The sequence below is a fragment of the Elgaria multicarinata genome, chromosome 2, assembly GCF_023053635.1.
Source record: "Elgaria multicarinata webbii isolate HBS135686 ecotype San Diego chromosome 2, rElgMul1.1.pri, whole genome shotgun sequence".
Classification (NCBI taxonomy): domain Eukaryota; kingdom Metazoa; phylum Chordata; class Lepidosauria; order Squamata; family Anguidae; genus Elgaria; species Elgaria multicarinata.
Genome location: NC_086172.1, coordinates 17,125,536 through 17,138,953, shown reverse-complemented (window position 1 = coordinate 17,138,953; position 13,418 = coordinate 17,125,536). Strand labels below are relative to the sequence as shown.

The following is a 13,418-nucleotide window of genomic DNA, read 5'->3' as shown; positions in this document are numbered from 1 at the left end:
GATTTTTTTAAAAATGGATTGTATGCATAGTACTTGCTGGATTGCGCATTACATTTGCAATATTTGAACGGATCATCCTACACACCTTTAATTAAAATAATATTATCTGCTTACTGTATTCACTCATTATAAGGCCCTCTGTATTGGTAAATGCATCAGGAACTTACTCCTCTTATCTGGTTTTAGCCTTACTGCAAAAAATATTTTGATGACATGTAAAATATATAACCTAGGAGTTTTCTATTTAAAAGCATTTCAACGACAACAAAACATAAATTGATATGAGATAAAGTGCATCACATACAAACAACAGATTTTAAAGTAAGACTTGCTTGTTTCAGTCTGTAAATATCAGCAATGTATTTAACAAAAACACTTCCCCACCTGCAAAAAAATCCCAAACAGCAAAAAAGAAAAGAAAAGAGCTTTATAGTGCAATTTTATACATGTCTACACAAAGGTAAATCTTATTGCATTCATAGGGCTTATTCTTTGATAAACAGTTGTGGGATTGAAGGCTACAGGCACGATCCTGTGCATATTTAGACAGAAAAACTCCCAAAATGGTTAAGGGCATTGCATTCCCTTAACCATTTTGTGGTTAAGCAGCATAGTTTAACATGTTGTCTGAACCAGGTCTTTGTCTTCCTAAACATACATAGGATTGCACCCTCAATTGCTAAAATCTCAGAACTGACAGCAAGTCTCCATGGGTCTTGGGAAGAAGGCTTGAAGGAAGGTATTCAGAAGGTATTGCTCTCTCTCTCTCTCTCTCTCTCTCTCTCTCTCTCTCTCACACACACACACACACACACACACACACACACAGTCTTCACCTTTGTCCATACACTGCATGCAGTGAGACCTTGGAGGATAGTTGTTATTTTTTTAAAAAAAATGGGGCCAATATTTTATACTGTTTCCAGTGTTAATCCTGCTGCCACCCATTTTACCCTGCACTCACAGCCATTGCTGCAGCATAGCCGTTTTTGGAGTTCTGTAAGTGTGAAGTAAGGCACTCAGGCAATAAGCAAAGACCACCTTTGGCAGTTGCTAGATAAATGCCCTGTCACCTTCCTCCACCCCCTGTCTAGAGATGGCCAATCTTGAAATTCCATCTTGAAACTCTTGCACAATATGCAGTCGCCCAAATAAAGGGGGCAGGTCCATATCCTGAAAGGGTCCTGCATCTTTGAACCATGTAGACAAGAAATTCCAGGAGGGCTACTTTGTCAAGAGAAACCATACTTGGTGAAATTCTCTTCACAAGTGGACTTTTAAAGGTATGGGGTAGAACCTCTTTCAGCCCAGGGACCAAATTCCACTGCGGAGAATCTCTTGGGCACCTCATTCTGGAGTGGGTGAAGCCAAGGCAAAAGGAGAAGGGCAAAATTTGCCAAAAATACAGACATATTTTAGTCTAAAGCTCTTAATGGCAGTAGCTTAGAGGCATTGCAATAATTGGGTTGTGGGGAGGACTGAAGGAACTCTGAGAAACCATCAAATAATCAGTGGCTGGAGAAAAGAACCCATGGGCATCTAGGGAAATTCTGAGGGTTGAACTAGGTCCCCAGATGGACCAGAGGTTCTGAACTCCAGGTATAGGAGATTTGTAATGGTCTCAGTATTATAATCCCATACCCATGCGCTGGTGCTAATCCTGATACAACAGTCCCAGTTATTATTAGAAATAAAGCCTTACCTGTCCCCCTTTAGGCTGATATCTGATGTTGTCCGTTGATCCAATTTTGGACCTGATGTTCTTGAGATCGGGCAGAGGCTGATTAATGAGCCGTAGTTGCTTAGGGGTGCCTGGAGATTTCGGAGGTGTGCGTATGATAGCGACTTTCTTCTCAGTGGGCACCAGAATACCAGATTTGGGAGTACCAGGTGTGTGAGGGGTTCTGGAATAGCTAGGGGTCCCAGGAGTGCCTGGAGTACGAGACGAATAGCTAGGTGGGGTCCCAGGAGTGATGGCGGTGGATCCTGGAGTAGTTGGGGTTGATGTGCCACTCTTTCCTGTCCGGCTCCGAATGGGCTCTGATCCTGTATTGATAAGGATAATGTTTAAGCCATGATGCTCATACCATTGTTTCATGGAGCAGTGGCATGTAACAGTTTATACGTTATAGAAAGATTATCCACTCCAAAACTTTCCAAAGACCATGGAGATGCTCAAAGCTGAGCAATAAAACTCCGTAAATGATCAGAATGTCACAACCTACAAATAGGTTAGGGTTTAAAGAAGCTTATTTATAACCAGTGAGATTGGTTTGTCAGTCAAAGTCTTAAGCAAAAATCAATGATAAAATCACAAGCAGTTGACTCAAGTACAGTCCCTGTGTGTGACTGTACCACACCTGGGCCTGCTCTTCTCTCCTAACGGCAGCTGGACCACTGAATTAATACTATTCTAAAATTGTAGAAGCAATTTTTTCAAGGAAATATACATTTTCATGCTTTAGGCTATGTGGGAAAAGTGCAGATTTGGGTGCACACTTTCAAAAAATGTGTTCTGAAATGCACAATTTCCCCATTCGACTAAAAGCAAAAACACGACATGACATATAAGGAACATGCAAGGATAAAAAAACATGGAAGAAAACAGGAGATGAGATGCTGGGCCAAGCCAGGTAGGGGGAGAGACAGAAATCACTTAGGAAGTCCACAAGAGAAAGTTGTGTTAAACTACCGTATTTCTTCGATTGTAAGATGCCATCGATTGTAAGACGCACACTAATTTCAGTACCACCAACAGAAAAAAAAAACCTAAGACACACCCGCGATTCTAAGACGCACCCCACTTTTAGAGATGTTTATATGGGGGGAAAAGTGCATCTTAGAATCGAAGAAATAGGGTAATCAGTCTTTGGAATGTGTCCCGGCTGCCGTCAATATTTTCTACTAACCCTGGCTCTTTTCCTGAAGTCAATTTATCCTCCTTTGCATTCTTTTGCCTCCTACATCCGTGCAGTCACAGAGCGCAGCAGAACTAATGAGAATTTCACATGCAGAGATATAAAATGCTTTATCTGACCTACAAAGATCTACAAGTGATTTAAAAGGAAGAAAAAGATCTGCTGGTAGTCTAATATTTAAGCGATTGTTTGGATAGTAGTATATAACATATCCCTGCTATAGTACAAGAAAAGCTTTGATTCCTGCACCACAGCGAGGCTGGTGGTCTATAGGGAAGCATGCAGACAATCTGATGCATCAAAGAGTGGCAATATTATTCAATGAACTTTCAGTTTTATGAATGTGGTTAAATAGTCCCAAAAAAGGAAAACAATGGTGAAAAACCTGACCTGCTTTAAGAATATATTGACTATAGTTCTATTATGAGAGTGCAAATGCAAATGAGCAAAGTGACACCAAATTCACTTTAATATCTAAGAATGGAATACAAATTAAACCATTCCAAGAGGTGCACCTGAATTCATAGAATCATGGAATAGTAGAGTTGGAAGGGGCCTATAAGGCCATCGAGTCCAACCCCCCGCTCAGTGCAGGAATCCACCCTAAAGCATCCCTGACAGATGGTTGTCCAGCTGCCTCTTGAAGGCCTCTAATGTGGGAGAGCCCACAACCTCCCTAGGTAACTGGTTCCATTGTCATACTGCTCTAACAGGAAGTTTTTCCTGATGTCCAGCCGGAATCTGGCTTCCTGTAACTTGAGCCCATTATTCCGTGTCCTGCACTCTGGGATGATCGAGAAGAGATCCTGGCCTTCCTCTGTGTGACAACCTTTCAAGTATTTGAAGAGTGCTATCATGTCTCCCCTCAATCTCCTCTTCTCCAGGCTAAACATGCCCAGTTCTTTCAGTCTCTCTTCATAGGGCTTTGTTTCCAGAACCCTGATCATCCTGGTTGCCCTCCTCTGAATAGCTCCAGCTTTTCTGCGTCCTTCTTGAAGTGTGGTGCCCAGAACTGAACGCAATGGAACTTACTTCCCTATTATTATTCACACTTCCCATGTATCGTATTGTACAGTTGCAATCCCAAGCACGTTTGCTTGGGGAAATCAATGGTATTTATTTATTTATTTATTTATAACATTTGTATCCACCCTATATCATTAAGATCTCAGGGTGGCATACAGATAAAAGCATACGGTATAAAAACAATAAATATACACAGCTAAAAACAAATTAAACCATGAACCAAGTTAAAACAATGTATAATTTAAAAGCCGTAAAAGCAGTTAAAACAGTTTAAACAATGTGCTTTCTTAGTGAATTTAACTATTAAAGACTTTGTTAAAAAGCCGTGTTTTCACTTGGCACTGGAATAAAATCAGCGTTGGCGCCAGTCGGGCCTCCAAGGGGAGGGCATTCCACAGTCGGGGTGCCACCACAGAGAAAGCCCTCTCCCTTGTCCCAACATAGCGTATGTGTTGCGCTGGTGGGATGCGGAGAAGGGCTCCTCCAACAGATCTCAAGTTTCGGGCAGGCATATATAAGGAGAGGCGCTCCCTCAAGTATCAAGGTCCCAAGCCGTTTAGGGCTTTAAATGTCATTACCAACACCTTGCAGTTCCTTTAAGACTGGTGTTATGTGGTCTCTGTGAGATGTACCCGCCAGCAGTCTAGTGACTCTGTCTCTGCTCTACCTCAACGGCTACATAGTAAATCAAGGTAAGCTGAAAGGCACTGAGTTCCTAAAGCTACCCAGTCATGTCTGCGTAGGGATTTGATTTCTGTATCCAAGCCCAGCAGCTGATCCATTCTATTACACTGCCATGCCATCTATGTCCAAGTAGAGTAGTGTTTGGGTATAAGAGTGTTTTCACATAAAGCTGCTACAGTCCAAATGAATCTCAGCTGGGTTAACGTGCAACATGAACGAAGTGGGGGAGAGCTGGGTACCCAAAGCAACTTGGTCATGTTCCTGCTGCACTTTATACAAGTAACCGGGTGGATAAGTTGTCCAGTAGTCGCCTAAGGATACGGTAAGTCCTATATTGCTGAGTGGGGAGGACATTCAAGATCAAGTGGGGAGGCTGTAGCTTAGGGAAAAAAGAATGGGGGCCAAGAGCTGGAGACAAAAGAGAGGGAGGGAGAGAGGGAGGGAGGGAGGGAGGCTGTCACTTGTATGGATGGATTGCAACTTCTCAGCCAAAACTTTGGCTGCAAAGCTACTAGCATATTACTTTGTTATTCTATACATATTACACTATAACATAATTTCTATTCAGACAGAGTCCAGCAAGATCATCCAGAGGTTTGCATAAAGCCCATCTCCAAATAAAACAAAACGTAGAGGCAGGAAGGATTAAGTGATAGTTATAGTGTAAAGAAACATACTAGTAGTCCGTCGTACTGACAGGGCAGTGCTGTTCAAGGAGAAAGAATTCTCGTCTCGTTCTCTGTCCGCTGAGATGCCCCTCCGGGTGGGTAGAATAGAAGAAGGTCTTGGTAAAGAGGAACGCTTTTCTGGACTCTTGGTTACTCCATCCTAATAGAAACAATAGCAGGTATTTGGGGCTTTAAACAAGATATGGTAAAATAAAGATCTCAAGATAATATTTCAGTTTACACCGGCAGTTTCCTTCCAGCATCAGCTTCAGAACTATCCCAGGGCAAGGAAGATCAGTTCACGCCTGAATAGTTTAATTTTCAGCAATCCAAGCATCAAGGGGTAAGATTTCCCCCCCTCAAAGGAATCTAACATTGACCTAAGTTTGCTTACAGCAAAGTCATTAATAAAAAGCATAATAACCGTGTCAAAGTGAGATGATATTGGCGAAAGAGACTACTTGGGGGTGGGACTGAGAAGGGAAGGAACTTTCACTTCAATTTGGCTATGATTGTGTCAGTATCAGCCTCAAGTATCAGTTTGAAGTGAAAAGTCCAAATGACACCTCCCTGCTTTGGGGTGAAGCTAATTTAAAACGCACACTCACATATCATGGACAAAGAGAATTCTTGTTCTACTGATACAATCTCATCCTATTGTATCCTAGGGCACAACGCTACTGTATGTCCAAGTACTGTGGCTTAACTTTGGTTGGAGCCAGACAACAGGTATTAGGAACGTTGAAAGTGGTATGATAGAGGCAGCATTGCCTTTTTCTGCACGCACGTTCCTTTTGACTTACTATCATCTACGGTCAAACAAGTTCTGCAGGCTTTTGAGAAATGATTGAAACTTGCAAGACCTAAGATAAGGGTTAGTTATTGGTCATGTGTTTCCTCTTTAACTCAATTTTTAGAAGAACTATAGGGATGGAGAGATAGATAGATACAGTAGATGCTTAAAAGGCTGGTTATCAGGTATTAAAGTTGTCTATTTTTATATACAACAAAAGTGCTACTTTGGTTAAAGTTTTCAACAAGTTCTTCACTCCTACATATCTGACTTGTTTCCATTGGTGGGTGGTTATTTTTGTTGTTTTAGTCTACCATTTTATTTACAGAGCCAGTAAACTGCAGATTCTGGGAGGTTCTGACCATCACCCACTATTTCTGTCTCAGAGATGTGCTTCATCCATAAAATCCTGCCCTGGCTCCTTCCCGAATCCTTTATGTGAAATGTTGAACTCCACCGCAAGACCTGTGGGATTCCATCTAGACTCCCCCTCTGACAGAAGGCTTTGTCTACTCTAGTTCTACCCTTGCATTTTTCCAAAACAAGAACAACATGAGCAGCAATGGGTTTTGCTGTTACTTAGGGGCTGGCAGGCTGGCAGGCTGCCATGGGAAAGGACCACGTCATTCACGTCTGTACACCACTGTGTTGGAAAGGGATCAGCTCAAAAGCCTGCAGCATTGCTGCTGCAAGGCTAAATTGATAAAACTAGATGGGGCTGGAGGGAGAGCGGGTTATCTGGCCAGAAAAAAACACCCCTCAGAGCCAGAGAGGTGGAACAGGGGTGCAGAGAAATTCTTACCTCACCTCCCCTGCTTGGGAGAAGAGGGGAATTTAGGAGAAGCACTTCTCAGCCTAGCTGCTTCCACAACATTTTCCCTCTCGGAGGCCACCTCCTCTTTCCCTCCCACTGGCTTCTCATAAGCTGCAACAGCAGCACCCTAACCCCTCGGGCAACCTCTTGCCCAAGCCCAGATGGAGCCTCCCAGTGGATGAAGTCCCTTTAACGTTCTTGGAGGAAACTGATTCTCTGGACCCATTTCAGTCTGGTTTCAGGCCAGGGCACGGCACTGAAACAGCCTTAGTGGCTCTGACTGACGGCCTATTCCAGGTGAAAGACAGAGGGAGTGCTATCCTGTTGATCTTCCTGGGTCTCTCAGTGGCTTTTGATACCATTGATCATGATATCTTACTCGATCAGATCTGCAAGATGGGAGTAGGAGGCACTGTGTTACAGTGGTTCCGCTCCTACTTGCAGGGCCGATTCCAGAGAGTGGTATTGGGGGATTCCTGTTCCACCCCATGGCTATTAAGCTGTAGGGAGCCACAGGGTTCTATCCTATCCCCCATGCTGTTCAACATGTATATGAAGCCGCTGCGTGAGGTCATTACGGGTTTGGGGGTTGGGTGTCATCAGTATGCTGATGATACTCAGCTCTACTTCTCCTTGTCATCGAAGTCAGCTGGGGCAGTGAAGGTGCTGGACCAGTGCTTGGAGGCTGTAATGGGCTGGATAAGGGCTAATAAACTAAAGCTGAATCCTGATGACAAAAGCTCTGTGGATTGGTGGTTCCCGAGTCTGAAAATTGGGTAAACAGCCTGTTCTGGATAGGGTTGCACTCCCTCTGAAGGAGCAGGTGCATATCTTGGGAGTACTCCTAGAGCTGTCCTTGTCACTAGAGGCCCAGGTGGACTCCGTGGCCCGGAATACTTGGGGTCAGCTTTGGCTGACCCGCCACCTATGGCCTTTCCTGGACAGGGATAACCTAGCCACAATAGTGTGTGCACTGGTAACTTCCCGATTAGACAACAGCAATGCACTCTGCATGAGGCTGCCCTTGAAGACAATTCGGACGTTGCAGCTAGTGCAAAATGCAGCAGCTAGATTGCTGACCATTACATCTTACAGAGACCACATAACACCGGTCTTAAAGGAATTCCACTGGCTTTCAGTTGGAATTCAAGGTGTTGCTAATGATGTTTAAAGCCCTAAACGGCTTGGGACCTTGATACTTGAGGGAGTGCCTCTCCCTATATATGCCTGCCTGAGATTTGAGATCTGTTGGAGGAGCCCTCCTCCATGTCCCGCCAATGCGAGACATATGCCATGGTGGGACGTGGGAGAGGGCTTTCTCTGTTGTGGCACCCCAACCGTGGCATGCCCTCCCCTTGGAGGCCCGACTGGAGCCGGCACTGGTTTCATTTCAGTTCCAAGTTAAGACATGGCTCTTTAACAAAGCCTTTGATGGCTAATTTCACCAAGCCTTAGTGTATATAGTTTAAATTGGTTTTACTGTTTTTAAATTCTATACTGGTTTTAGCTTATTAATGCTTTAATTTGTTTTTAGCTGTCTACATTTATTGTTTTATAGTTTATATGATTTTATTTGTATGCCACCCTGAGATCCTTGTGATGAAGGGCGGGATACAAATGTTTTAATAAATAAATAAATAAATAAATAAATAAATAAATAAATAAAATAACTTTGGCACAAGTTTCATGCCCAAGTTTCCAGACCTTTGCTCAACGGCCACGGGACAATCCAGAACAAAGGTAAGAGGTGCGGTAAAGCGGCACTTTGAAACTGTGCAGGTTGTTTTATTATGGTTTTAATTTTTGTGAACCGCCCAGAGAGCTTCGGCTATTGGGCGATATAAAAATGTAATAAATAAATAAATAAATAAAATTTGGGTGGGGGAATCCAGATTTTAATATGAGGTTAATAGAGCGTATAGACACCCCCAGTAGCTCATCAATTGGGTGTAAATTCCTCTGTTACCTTAATCCATTTTCTGACTTTAGCTATATAGATGTTTTGCTACTGGGTAAAGGAATGTTGGTGTGAAATACTCATATTCAGGGGAAGGGGAGGGAGAGAAAGAGAGAGAGAGAGAGAGAAGATACTGGAATTCACCTTTGCCCCTTCCTGAGCTACCACTGTACTAACTCCACTGCCTTACCTGAGCATCTGTTTTTGGATATGGCAAGCAGTCTCTTGGGCCCGCTGAAGAGGGCCGTATAATATAATTGTCTGAATCGAGCAAAGTAGCTTTTTTAGTAGTAGTTAGTGAGCAAGCTGAGCTGGGTCTTGGAGGAAGCAATGACTTTGCTCTAACTTTTGAGGCAGGAATCTTTGACAAAGAAGAAGTCTAGTCATGAGAAAACAAACAGAAGAAACACAATGTGAAGGTGAACACTGAGGCAAACGGAAAATGCATGCATTATGGAAAACAGAACACGGAACAAATGTCTTTAAAATTCATCATGTGTGCCATTGCTAAGACACACATGGAAGTAAGGCTGTTGTATATTGCTTAGAAAAGTAATGTGAAGAAAGCTCTAGTGCAGCTCTATGCAACACGGAACCCTCCAGATGCTTTGGATTACAATTCCCATTACCCCAGCTATTATGACCATGCTGGCTGGTGATGATAGTAATTGTAGTCCAAAGCACCAGGCACAAGGCAAATCAAGTGTTTCCAATTTTTATTGCCAAACTGGACTAAATTTTGAATATTCTGGCTTAACTCTATTATGGTTTGAACTTTGAATCTATATTTTGAAATCAAATATAAGCTGGTAAAATTTAAAAGAGAAAAATAATGAAATTATTATCTCTTTTTTAAAACAATATTTGATAATGATGGAACAAAATGCATAGGTTTCTGTAAAGGAAATGAGGAACAGGAAAGATTAATTCGTATTTTTGAAAACTTAGCAAAATTGCTATCTCCATTAGACCTTTCAGTGAGAATCCCACTAAAATCATTCAGCCACTTTAACCATACTACGTCTTTTTTTAAAACTCAAAACCCAGATCGATACCATCCATCTCTTTGCAGGTGATGGGAGAAGGGAACAGGGGAGGAAGGACCTAAGGCTTTCTGGAGTCCTTTGTGGTCACTTCCTGGGTGGGCAGCAGAATGCGCTCCTATTTCCCCCCCCAAAATTGATGGATTATATAATTTCAAAAGCTAGTAAATACTGTAAGGCATCCTGTTCTCTGAAAATGAAAAGGAAGTACTAGAGTAAGAACAATACATAGGGACCTGCCTTGTTTGGACTATTTGTCCATCTGGCCCAGGACTGTCTACTCAGCTCCTCAGGACCTTCAGTCAGAAGCCTTTCTTATCACCCAATCCCTTTAACTGGAGATGCTAAGAGCTGGACCTGGGACCTTTGACCTGCAAAGGATATGCTCTTCCATTAAGCTGTGGTATTTTATCGAGCTACTATTTCTTGTTAAACATCAGACATCTATCTAAGGAAATGGTTTATTACGTCCATCTCTCCAATACCATCTCTTGGTGCATAAGAAACCACTATTGAAACTTCAACAAATACTTATGCAGCCTGTGAAGCGGCAAAAGCAGTGCCTGTGGGTGGAAATCCCACCTACCCCACATATAAAGGAACTCCAACACACCCAGAATTTGTTTATCTAGGTCCCTGCTTTGGACAGAGATCAAGGAGCACAGAGCCTTCTAAGGGTTCATCTATACCAAGCAGATATTCCACTATGGAAGTGGTATGAAAGCGGTATAAAAAAGGCAGGAGCCCCACTACTGCTTTGCAGTGGTATTGAAGTGCACTGACAGTTGATGGGGCCCATTGACACATACCATATACCGCTTTCATAAGACTTTCATAGTGTTATATCCAGCTTGGTCTAGACATATCATGAGCCCCAACAGTTGCCAGTGCACTTCATTACCACTATAAAGCCGTAGTGTAGATCCTGCAGTGCACTTCAATATCACTATAAAGCAGTAGTGTGGCTCCTGCCTTTGATATACCACTTTCATACCACTTTCATAGTGCAATATCCTGCTTGGTGTAGATCAGCCCTAAGTCAGTGGCTATCACCTCATCTTGTGGCAAAAAATCTTTTTCCTTTGACTTTCCCCCATCCATGAACTGCCTTGAACAACTCTAATATTGAACTAGTCTAATATTGTACTATATTGTTTTATAGTGTTATTGTAAACTTATATGCCGCTTCTCATTTGCACAAATCCCAAAGAAGTTTACAATAACACTATAAAACAATATAGTACAATATTAGACTAGTTCAATTATTGGACTAGTTCAATAACTAGTTCAAGTTATTATTATTATTATTATTAATAATGCATTAATTGGCATCTTGGTAGATTCACTGATTTAAGGCCAATAATCTGTTTGATAGATATTATTATCAAATTGAAGACTGAAACATCAGTTCATGTCAGCCTTTTTAATGAGGGGAATATAAGGAATAATGAAATAACAAAAGTAATTCCTGAACCAGGGTCCTTGTGGTTGCTGGGCAATTTGTCCAATTCTGGTAAACTCAACCTATATTTCTAAGAGCTATTGTCTAGGTCTTGTCTATTGTCTATGTCTATGTCATTTTTAAGGGCTGCTAGATATAGGCCAACAAAATTCAGTTGTGGATGAGTTCACAATAAGATTCCTGGTGGGCAAGGATTACTTGACATCACCATTAACAATATCATGCAGGTATTGATTACAGCAGTAACATGTTAAGTACTGATATCTGCTTACTGCTGAAGAAACAGTGGTCTCTCCCTTAAGGAACATTGAGAGTAATTAATCGTAACAATACCAATTATGTGAACCTGAAGGTAATGTTAGCATTTTGGTTTATTACTTTCAAATTACAATACAAGTTATAAAAGATACAATGTGGCCTCAATTGACTTTTTTTTTTACCTAGTGCACCACCAAAATTAATTGTTGGCTTTGTTAATATAAGGATGATCATGTTTCTTTGCATTTCTGCTCTATGCCAACTTAGGAACCTGTGTGTTCCGCACAAGCCAAGAGGCAGATCTGAGTTATAGCTGGTCTTTGTGTTTTCAGAAATGGAGATCAGCCATTGTTTCACCATCTGAAAATGCATGGCTGAATGTAAACTGATACCTGCAACATCTACCACTGACAATTTCATTCAGATGCAAATCTCCACTTTGAGAATGAGTCTGTAGACCTCAGAGCTAATATATGGCCAACTTTTTGGCCTTTGCTGTTTCTTTCCCAATCCCCTGATTCTTTATTACCTAGCCCGATGATGAAGAGCTGAAAAAAAATCAAAAGCTTGCACATTTTTGTGAAATTTTAGTTGGTCCTAATAAAGCTATTCCCCAACTATGGATTTAAGGTAGAAAAGCCTTCCCCCTTTTTTAACACATTCTTGCTACAATTCACAAGAGGCCTCTTAGGGGACTATTCTATTTATACAGATGTTAGAATGTGAATGTTAGTGAAGTCTTACTAAGATACATTTATATTTGTGCAAATGTCAACGCACTCTGGGATTCTAGTTTTAAATAAGCAAAACAGAGCATTGCTATTGTTTCAACTTAATATATGTGTCCTTCTCAAATCAGAATACAAAGAAGGTTTGGAAATGGGGGGGAGGGGAGAGCAGAAAATAAAACACTGCAGAAGGATTATAAAAGAAAAGAACTTGGGCACCTGAAATACTGCAATGGGAATAAATTCCAGAAGAGTAGCCATGTTAGTCTGTAACAGCAAGAATAAGGACAAGGTTGGACAAGAGTAAGAGTCAAGGGAAGGCAGAGGATGGACACTGTTTACAAGCCAAGATCAAGATGATCAAGAACTTGTAGGTGATGGGAGAGTAGGTAGGGTATGAGAGCGGGGCTGAAGAAAACCTTTTAAGACGCGTCCTAATGCTATCCATATTTTCTCTAGGTAAGTCCTACAAGTTCATTGCCACCTGACAATAACAATAATTGCAAAAATCAGACGACAACCTGGCTTTGTGAAATAGTTACCACTGAGCATGAAGATTGCATTCTTATCACTGATGCCATATCTATTCATAGTAGGCAAGATTATCAGTGGGTAAGTTTTCAACTCGAAAACTATCACTTGAACTCAAGGTGTAAATTGGAAGCCTGGTAACAGGCTCTTATCTGCAAGACATGGTATCTTCATTTGCATTCTTTAACACGTTGTAGAAAGCTGTGATCTCCAAACAAGGAACAGGGAAAAATGTAATTCCATTGGGTGCTAGAAGTTTGGTTAAACACTCATATACACTCCTATTAGATGGAAGGCAGAGGGGCAGAACAGCCATATTTCTTCATTTATGTCTGAATGAATGAATGAATTTTATTTACGGTCACAAGACCAGCAAAATATTTATGTCTATTTGCCCCACCAACATATAAAGTGGAGAATGGGGGAGTCTAATTTTTTATAACAAAAAAAGAGTGTAGGAGACATGCTGAACTCCATCCTTTCTCCTACCTTACTTTGCAGTTTTCTGTCACTTTTTTCTCCAACTTGGCTCACTT

At 41.6% G+C, this 13,418-nt stretch overlaps 1 protein-coding gene across 1 annotated transcript in view; it reads right to left on the bottom strand.

Annotated features, from left to right (window-relative positions):
• MAP2 (microtubule associated protein 2) overlaps positions 1 to 13,418 on the bottom strand; it is a 150,145-nt gene that overhangs the window by 24,608 nt on the left and 112,119 nt on the right. Inside the window, exons 10-11 of the mRNA XM_063115869.1 lie at positions 5,306 to 5,456; positions 1,703 to 2,046 (exon numbers count right to left, since the gene is read on the bottom strand). Of these exons, the coding sequence (XP_062971939.1) occupies positions 1,703 to 2,046; positions 5,306 to 5,456 (495 nt within the window). The remainder of the gene's footprint in view (positions 1 to 1,702; positions 2,047 to 5,305; positions 5,457 to 13,418) is intronic.